General features: G+C 47.2%; 1 protein-coding gene across 1 annotated transcript; it reads right to left on the minus strand.

The window, feature by feature from the left end:
• Positions 1-568: 568 nt before the first annotated feature.
• On the minus strand, positions 569-2070 carry GPR151 (G protein-coupled receptor 151). The gene has a single exon (XM_047729015.1). The coding sequence runs from the start codon at positions 2068-2070 to the stop codon at positions 814-816; it is 1257 nt and encodes a 418-aa protein (XP_047584971.1). The 3' UTR covers positions 569-813.
• Positions 2071-10221: the final 8151 nt, after the last annotated feature.

Genomic DNA, 10221 nt, shown 5'->3' on the forward strand with positions numbered 1-10221 from the left:
TAACTATAGCTTCTATTTACCTTGACTGAAAGGAGGTACTGGGAGGAACATGTAACTGGGAAGAGACAGAAGGGCAATAAAAATTTCTTTCTCCATATCAGAATTTAGAATGTCATGCTAAGGTGCTAAAATCCTCAGACTTAGAAACTGAAGACAGAAGTAGCTTTACAAAGAACAAGTGAAACAGGTTATTGAGGATAAGGTGAAGTGTGAATTTACTTAAACTTAGGTTTGAAATCAGTCCACAGTAAAGTGGTGATCCTTATTCTGTCAACTCCAGTCATGGAAATTCGATAAGTAAGTGAAGATCACTCCTTAACATTCATTAATGTGTTTAAAATCTCTTAAGTGGAAGTAGACTTGGAGCTTTGGTTATGTGAAATAAAGTTTGGTAAGCAACATTAAGGCTAGCAGGTTCAGGAAGAAAGTAAAAGGAAAGGAGTTAAGCTTTTGGCAAAGATGGGCTCTGCTCCGGCCAGCGTAGGATGGTCCTGAGGAGCACCCAATAAAACCACAGTTGTGAACAAGGGACAAAATAGCTGGAATTTCTAGTTGTGTGTGCTGGAAACATCTCCACACAACACTCAGCTTAACTCCGGATAGCCAAGATATAATTCTGAAACATAATCATTACCCCTACCATGGTGTTCTAGTTACCAAATTGCACGTTTCAAAAATGCATACTGTGAAACATTTTTGTAATTCCTAACGTTAGTAATTTTACTGGGTTATATATGGTCAAGGCTGTGGTGTTGGCAAGCAGCAGTAAAAGTCAATACGATAATCACAATTTGTTTTGCTTTGAAACTTAACCTATTTGTCACAGTCTCCTATCTCCTGATCTTCGTGTTCCCAGGGGACAGGGTCATTGTCTTGTACACAAGGGACTGTGTCCCTCTCATGCCAAAACTGCTCTACATCAGGGAGGCTGGGCATCTGTGCCTTCTCACTGTTCTCTATGCCAGAGGAGGGAGAGCCAGTTTTCTCTTTCTCTGGTATGGATGTTGGGGTCTCGGGAGCTGGAACATTGCTGGGAGGGGCCTCTGAGTTGCCAGCTGGTGTTTTCTGAGACTCTGAGGCAGTTGGTTGCTTTTTGGTTATCATCCATTTCCATAAGCCTTTCAAATCTTCCCTGAACTCCTCTGACATCACTAGAAAAATGAGAGGATTTGCCGAAGAGGTGGAAAACACGAGGACTTGAGACAGGGCTATAAAACCTTGTGGCGGCGCCGGGCCTCTGGCCTTCACGTGCCATACCCACAGCCAGGCTACCCATTCAGGGAGCCAGAGGACAGCGGAGGTGACAGCAATGCTCAGCAGCATCACTGTGAGTTGCTTGGAGCGCATCTGGTTTCGGAGATTTTGAGTCTTGGTTCCTCGTTTTCTACACTGGCCATAAGCTCTCCAGAAATAAAAACTGGCAAAGAGTGACGGAAGGCAAAACGCCAGGAGAGGGTAGAGCTTCCCAAACATGGCCATGAACTCTTTGGCCACAGGCGGTACATCCATGAGGCACATTTCCACACCTTCGTGAAGCCTGGTGGTGCTGAAGAACCACTCAGGCAGGGGCAGCAGGCTAGCCGCAGCCCAGATGGCCACGAGCACTGACCAGATGGTACAGTTGTGCATACTTACTTGCTTGGCTGGGTCGCTTGCATACATGAAGCACACCTTGGCCACTGCAACGATCGTCAGGCTCTTGGCTGCCATGCACGTGTGGATGAACCAGTCTGAGGACTTGCAGACAAACCAGCCAAGGTCCCAAACACTTTTGAAGTATGCTGTAGCTCGGACAGGTGCCGAAAACAGTAGGAGGGAGAGGTCGGCCAGGCTGAGATTCAGAATCAGGGAGTGGATCATGGACGGCTTTCCTTTCCAAGCGCTGTGAAGGAGGACGCCGATCACGCAAACGTTCCCCGTGAAGCCCACCAGGCACACGGCCACCAAGAGAGCTGGGACGATGGTCCTCCAGTCCTTTGAGTCAGAGGGCAGGTAGCCCCCGGCAAAGTGGAGATGAGCAGACATGTTCATGGTGCTGGAGTTGGAGTCTGCAAAGGCAGCTGCCAGCATCACCTTCCCCACGCAGCTCGTCCTTACAGAAGTTAACTTCTTTCTGTCTTTCTGCCTTGGCTCTTCTGTGTAGGAAATAAATATGCTGTCATCACTGTCAGATGACGCCTCTGGACCCTCCCCTTGCTTGTTTCCTGAGAGCAGAATGTGGAAGAAGATTGACTGCTCGCCTCTGCTCTGTCGCCTGCGAGACACCGCCGCTGCCCTGAATGGCTGGCAGCGGGAGTGCTTGGGTCCCGCTCATTAGCAACCCTCAGGTCACATCGTCAGCCCTGTGGAGTTAAAACCCCACATACTCATAAATGATAAATGAGGACAACATACATGTAAGTGGGATATGTTCCGGGGGGGGGGTCCCCGAGCCAGTCAGGCAATTATTTTCAACCAGCTGTTTCTAAAACCTTGACTGCCATCTGTCATTCAGGAACCACGGCCTCTGAGCGAGGGACTCTTAACACTTCAGCACCAGAATCCCCTGTGTTCCCATTCTGGGGGGGGGGGTGGTGCAGGAGTCAGGAGCAAGGCCCAAGATGGTGCGTTTCCAACAAGTTCCCGGTGGTTGTGGATGTTGCAGGTTGGGGGGACCCGCCCTGTTTTAAAGCAAGAACCAGTGCTGCTTCCCGCCTGCACAGATGAGCCGCTGCCTCGACCCATCCTCCCCACCAGCAGCTGCCTGGGATCAGACGTGCAGAGCTGGAGAAGGAAAATACAAACTGTAAAGGATTCCTATGTAAAAATCTCCCTACAGATGACTCTAGTCTGTAGCTTAGCCCAACGACTGTGAGCTTTTTCGAAGTGATTTTAGACTCTGAGTTAGACAGGTGAAATATGATTTCAACAGGCGAGGACAATGAAGACAACGGAGTGATGAATTAGGCGGCTCTGCAGAGAGAAAGCCGAGATGTACCGAGACAAGAGGGATAGAAGAGAAAGAAAGAATTCCTATGTGGAAGACCTTTCCGTTTTAAAGAAAGTTACATGTTAACATTGGAAAATGAGAAAGTTCTTGGAAAAAAATGATTCTAGAACCAGTCTTGACACTTTACGGTGGTTAGTGGAAAGATACTCTGGAGGAATCAGAGGAGCCAGAATTGTTCAGGGAAAGGGGTTGTGGGATTGCTGTGAAGATGTGTCCTGCTCTGAGTGCAGCTGACCCAGAAATGCTTAGTGTTGGGTACTGAGAATGTGCTGTGCTTTCCAGTTCGTCTCTGGAAAGTAAAGGGATGCCACTCCAAAATTCCTCAAAGCCCCAACCTCACCTTATGATAAGAACGGATGGGATAGACAGCCACTGATGAGTGGGAAAGCTCTCTGTGGTGCTGGGTTTCTTTGCATCTGTCTGCCTTCTCTCTTCCTCTAGAAAGTCAGGGTACTTCGGAAACAGTAATGGGGGCGATGCCTTGTCCCAGCAATGTGCCGTAACCCTCCAGTTTGAACTATGGCTGTGGAAATAATAGGCGCACACCCCAAAAGCAGCATTTGTGCAGGTAAGGAGGCCATGCCATCTTCTGGGGGAGGGAAGGGGGCTGAGGGCATGTAGAGAAATTTCTTGACCACTACTTGGAGCAAATGGACATGGTGTAAATTAGAGATTACCTGGTGTATGTGGAGGACTCCATTTGGGACCAGAGACAGAGACTCAGTGCCATCATGGCTTAAAGCTTAGGGCACTCCGGGCTCCTGAAGACATATGACAGACAGCTAAATGAATTCCAGAAGTCTTTTAAGTCTGATCTTTAAAAGACAACTAAGGAAACAAAGGCCCATCTTGTGGTTCTTTCCCCAATCTATTAAATGGACTCGGAGAAGGACTCCCCAGTGCTCCAGCTAGAGACCAAATGTTTGGCCTGAAGAATGGGAAGGCTTAGTTTTTCCACAGTTTTTGCAGGTAATGCACTTGAACTTTATATTTTGAAAAAATTATAAACTTAGAGAAAAGAATGCAAGACCTTCTGCAACTCATATAAATTTTATCCAGATTTCACCAGTTATGAACATTTAGGCACATTTGCTCTCTCATATATATGCCCATATATGTATAGATATATATTATTTTCTGAATGCCCTGAGAACTAGAAATGAGTTTTTGAGTCTTTTTCCTGAATCATCGTTGACCATAGAATTCAAAATGAGACTATGTGCTTGTAGCAAAAAGAAATTCTCCCCTTTGGCAAGCCCCAAGACCAAGCACTAGTCAGATAGATCTTTTGATCTGTCAGCACTTGTGCCTCTAGGTACTGACAAGTGGGATCTGTAGCTTGTGTTCACTTTTTCTTCATTTTTTTTTTAAAGATTTTATTTATTTATTTGACAGAGAGAGATCACAAGCAGGCAGAGAGGCAGGCAGAGAGAGAGGAGGAAGCAGGCCCCCCGCTGAGCAGAGAGCCTGATGCGGGGCTCGATCCCAGGACCCTGAGATCATGACCTGAGCCGAAGGCAGCGGCTTAACCCACTGAGCCACCCAGGCGCCCCATCACTTTTTCTTCATTTTAACATCATTTCCATTTAAAGGCTAAATGTAATTTAACAAACCTAAAGGGAAAAAAAACCATATGCATGTTTCTTATTTGTAAGTTGATCTTTGTCGATAACATATTTTCTCTAATACAGGATTAAGTTGTATGCATAATGGACATTTGTCAGGTTTCCCTATTTTTATTTATTTTGGGGAGTTACTTAGTATTTGAGCCCCTTTCCTGCTTGATAGAAGAGATCGTGGGGAGAAATTATGTTGCTGAGGTGGACTGAGCAATACAATACAGTAATAAAATGGGGACGCCTGGGTGGCTCAGTGGGTTAAGCCTCTGCCTTCGGCTCAGGTCATGATCCCGGGGTCCTGGGATCGAGCCCTGCATCGGGCTCTCTGCTCAGCAGGGACCTCGCTCCCCCACCCTCTCTGTCTGCCTCTCTGCCTACTTGTGATCTCTGTCAAATAAATCAATGAAATCTTAAAAAAAAAAAAACAGTAATAAAGTGGAGAGTTATTTGGGATGAAAAGCACGAGTAGCCTCCCCACTCCCCAAATGCTAGAAACAACCCAGATGCCCACATTGGTGAATGGATAAACAAATGGCTCCGTTTGTACTAGGGAATACTATGCAGTGGTATAAAAGAATGAAACATATTACAACATAGGGGAACCTCGAAAGTACTCTGCTAAGTCAAAGAAGCCAGACACAAAGACCACAAGTTGTGAAACTCCTTTTCTATGAAATGCCCAGAAAAGGCAAATAATATGGAGACAGAAAGTAGAATAGTGGTTCCTGGGGCCAGGGGTGGGAAAGGGAGTGAGTGCAAACAGGCCCACAGGATCTTTTTGGGGTGATGGAAGTGGATTAAAATTGGATGGTTAGGGGCACCTGGGTGGCTCAGTGGGTTAAAGCCCTTGCCTTCGGCTCAGGTCATGATCCCAGGTTCCTGGGATCGAGCCCTGCATTGGGCTCTCTGCTCAGCAGGGAACCTGCTTCCTCCTCTCTCTCTGCCTGCCTCTCTGCCTACTTGTGATCTTTGTCTGTCAAATAAATAAATAAAATCTTAAAAAAAAAAGAAAACCTAGATTCATAAAAGAAAAATGGATGGTTACACAAATCTGTAAATGTGCTAAAAAATCTTGACTTGTACACTCAAAATGAGTAGATTTTATGGTATGTAAGTTATACCTTGATAAAATTTTGTTTTGTTTTAGAAGAGTTATTTGGGATGGAGGATAGGTAAAGAGCAGATATGTCCCTGCTCTTAGAATGCTCAAGAGGCTCCAGTAGAGGGGTTTTCTAATCTGAGACAATGATTTACAAAAACAGATGACAGAACCACAGAAAGGGATTGCAGTTTAGAAGGACCAAACCAAAGGATGGTCCTGGGCGGGGAAGGAGGATAGATGAGGGCCACAGGGAGAATGGGAGAGGTCTCAGAATTTGCTGTCTGTGGTGCCGGTTCCCAGCATGCAAATGGACTCCCAACACAGTCTTTCCCCTACTCCACACTCGACACTGAGACCCCAGAAACTGCAGCCACCACCTCCTTTCCAGCAAAAGCTTCCAGGGGCGCCAGCCTGTTTTTCCTGACAGGGACGCCACCTATAGCACTGATGCTAAGAGGAAGCCCCTGGTAATGGAGCAGCATTAATAAAACAACAGATGATTTAGGGCATAGACATTAAAAAAACAAAAATTTCAAGTTGCAGAGCTGCCTGGGTGGCTCAGTCGGTTAAGCATCTGCCTTCCACTCAGGTCATGATCCCAGGGTCCTAAGATTGAGCTCCAGATCAGGCTCCTTGCTCAGTGGGGAGTCTGCTTCTCCCTCTGCCCCTCCCCCTGCTCGTGCTCAAGCCCTTTCTCTTGAATAAATAAATAAAATCTAAAAAAAAAAAAAAATTCAAGTTGTAAAGGACCTCAATCAGCTTAAACTTCAAAAGAAACTAGACAAAACAAACCAGTGGCCATGCTTTTCAGTGGCTTTAAAAAAATGTTTAATTCCAGTGGAGTTAACCTAGTGTTACATTAGTTTCAGGTGTGCCTAAGTGGCTCTTGATAAAAGCAGAGCCAAGTGGGATTTCTTCCAGGGCTGGGCCAGGTTTACCTGACAGCTCAGGTCCAGGGAATGGTGAGTGATACTAGCAATCATTTACTGGGGGAGTCCTTAGTGCCAACCGTGGGGCTCCCACATTCTGCAGGGAATCCTCAGGGCAGCTCCCGGAGTGGGGTGCTGCTCTGACCGCCTTCTTACAGATGGGGACTCTGAGGCACAGAGACCCGACATTATTTGCCTGTGGGTCTGTAGATCACACAGCCAGTAGATGACAGAGTTGGGACCCCAGTGAGTCCGGCCCCAGAGTTAGGGACCCAGAGGTGGTGTTCATAAAGAGCGTGCTATCCTGTCCCCCTAAAGAATTAACTGGGGGGTGCTTTCTGTTCATCACGTTTCTGAAACTGGTAGAGTTCAGCTCAGCAACAGGTGTTAAGCTCTTTGGCACTGGGAATACAAAGCTTGTGTACTTTCCTTTCAGTGAATATTTACCGAGCCTCTCATCTGCGCCGAACGAACCCTAAACATCCGTGCTAGACCTTGGCCCCCTAGGTGATGGAAGAGTCCCTTTTCTTAGGGAGCCGCAATCCAGGTGGAGGGGTGAACCAGCTGGAAAGTTCAGGGACAGGGCAGTAAGAGGCTGGCTGTCTTGGGGCCCTGTGTAGGGGCCCCTGGAGCAAACCAAGAGTCGGTTGGGGGGCATCTGGCAAAGGCCCTCCTGCAGATGTGCCATCTAAGCCGGGACCTCAGCCCTGCCCCTACCTGCCCGTCTGCTAGAACTTCGTGGAGTTCATGCGCGCTTGTATTCGGTGTCCCTGTAGGACACGCAGCAGAAAACCGCTCTTTCTTATCGGAGAAGTTAGCAGGGTTGCTGTCGGGTCTCTGAGAGTTAATGCCTCCGCCTGCCTGCAGGTGTGCAGGCTCGAAACACTGCAGGTGCAGCTCGGGGAGGCGCAGAGTGGAAGGGGCTGGGCTTTGCGGGCCCCCTGGTGCCGGGGAGCTCACTGAGCATGCCCAGCTCCGGCTGCGGGCGCTCTTCAGGTTAGCCCTCCGCGGTCCCAGCTCCCTGCCGCCCGCTCCCTCCCGCTCCCACTGATGAAGAGGGTCACGGAGCACTGTTGGTGTTTCCTTCTCTGCCGACGGCTTTGCTGTGTGGAGGGTTCCTTTTCCCCAGGGCCCCGGTCATGCTATTTTTTGGGACCACAGTCACCTTGCTGGTGTGGAGTCGCTTTGGCCGTGGGTCTTCCTGGCCTGCACGTCCCATTACCGCTGGTTTAGGGTTTGGAGGGTGGTTTCGGGCCGCAGATGCGAGCTAAGTGGCAGTCTGTCTCTAAGGTAAGTGTTGACCAGGTCTGGCTGAGTCTAGGGGGGCCACTCCTACAAAACAGCGCCCCTCCTCCTGTTTCTGCCATCGGTTATGTGCCTCTGAAGTCCAGTGTCCGGCCGGCTGTCCTGCAGATTTCAAATTCCACAGACTGCGAGTCTGGAGATGGGGAGCCTGCCCCGAAAACACGAGACTGTTCTAATTGGAAGAGACCCCTCTGCCTTGTATGTGGCTCCGACCGTGGACTTGACTTGTCCTTTGGAGGCCCCTGGCCCCTGGCTAGCAGGGCACAGGCTGGGATCCATGAATCTCAGCTGCTGGGCTGATGCTTCTTGTTCTTCCCATCGTCTTGCACTTTTCCTGCCAGGGATTTTGTTTTTGTTTATTAACAAAAATTATTCATGTTTTGATTTTTATGGAGGAGAAAATTTGGACATTGATGTGAAGGCTCTTCGGGAAGCATGAGGATGGTAGGAAGAGAAGGCCGTGGAGGTCCCTTGCCTACTTAGGCAGAACTTGAAAAAAATCACTCGTAGGCCCATTGGGACACAGCTGTGGTCCATATCGTGATGTGTTTACTTTGAGCTTTTTTTTTTCTTTCCTGAGAGGTTGTTTGCTTTTTCTGTTGTTACAGTGCAAATGATAATTGTAGCTATGATCTTTGTTATAATGTAATGAGAGGCCCGGTCAAAAAGACCCTGGAGTCTCAGGGACTGATGTCACCACAGTGATATCACCACAGTGAAGAAGACACAGGTCGATTTTTTGTTGGGGCACACTGTCTTAGGAGCAGAGTCTTTTCAGCAAATAAAAGACTGAAATATTTCTTTGGGTTCAGAATGGTTAAAATCCTACTTTGGACACAGTCAGCTCATTCCTGGCTCCAGGTCTTTTGTCTTGATAGGGTGTCATTTTTGGTTGGTTCTTACGGAATGACAGGTCCCATCATTTAGAGGAAAATCTAATTTAAAGAAAACGAAACACAATTCCTTTGCCGTGTCCATTTCTTTGACCTTCTTTTTATAAAAAGGAACTGGATTGAACAATGATTCACATACCTTACGAGCTGCATCAATTGTACACTTCAGTGGTTTTTGATATTTTACTCTTGGCACCTTGGTGCCCATCCTGATGAGAGGATTTCCTTGGCACTGACTAGAACTGTTTCCATGACCGCCAAATCCAGCAGGTGGCGCGTGGCATCGTCACAAACCTCCCAGCCCAGGATGAGCTGCGGAAGGAATGTGCGGTGTTCAGAGCTATGGCGGTCATCTAGTTTCCTGTGTCAGGTTAAGGAAAAAGAAAGGACGTTGCCATCCCTGAGTCTGGGAATTGCCTTTCTTTTAAAGATGGGAGAGCAGCTCTTGTGAGCTGAGCCATAGGTTTTGTCCTTCCTGTTGACTCTGGGAGGGATAAAAAGTTAAAAAAAAATCTTGTTAACATCCTTAATGACTAAATATCACACAGCAAATCTTAGAAATGTCTGGATGGAGGGGAAGGAAGCCAAGGACTTGATTCCAAATATTTCAACTGGGTATATACAATGTTGGTTTGGGTAGCTTTGAGGCTGAGTGTGTTAACATACAAAAAAATTCATCTTTTTCAGCCCTTCATTATAAATCCTTGGTGAAAGTTCAGGACATTCTTCTAAAACTTTTCTACTTTATGCATATTTTACCCCCACGCTGAGTACTTAAAATTGACAAGAGTTGAAATATGCAAGTTGGAGTTACTCTCATGAAGTAGGTCTCTAATTTTTACTGTCATAATTTTTTTTTAATTAGGTAAAGGAATTGATATTATCATCACTTTGTAGAAGAAAGTAAAGCACCCCAGAGATTTTTGACCTGATAGTAGTTACACAACGGGTTACCGGTGGAACTGAGCTAGACCATGGATTCCTGATTCTGGTTCCAGCTCCTCTTACCAGGTAAGATGCCCAGTGGGACATCAGGACCTTGACAGATGATTTCAGGTATGCTCTATTGGTTTCCTGTTCCTGCTATGATAAATTACCACGAAATTAGCGCCTTAAAACATTATAAACCACCTTATAGTCCTGGAGATTGAAATTCCTAAAGTCAAGTGTCAGGAGGGCTGCGTTCTTTCTAGGAGCCGTGGGGGAGAGTCCTTATTTTTTCCAGCTCCAAGAAGATACCTGCTCTCCTTCGTTTGTGGTCTGTCCTCCATCTGCAAAGCCAGCAGCACAACATCTCCCTCCAAGACTCCCTCTGGTTTTCTTATGGCGTCTCCTTCTCTGACTCCGAGCCTACTGCCTCCCTCACTGAAAGCACCCCTGTGAT

Source organism: Lutra lutra, chromosome 5, assembly GCF_902655055.1.
Source record: "Lutra lutra chromosome 5, mLutLut1.2, whole genome shotgun sequence".
Classification (NCBI taxonomy): domain Eukaryota; kingdom Metazoa; phylum Chordata; class Mammalia; order Carnivora; family Mustelidae; genus Lutra; species Lutra lutra.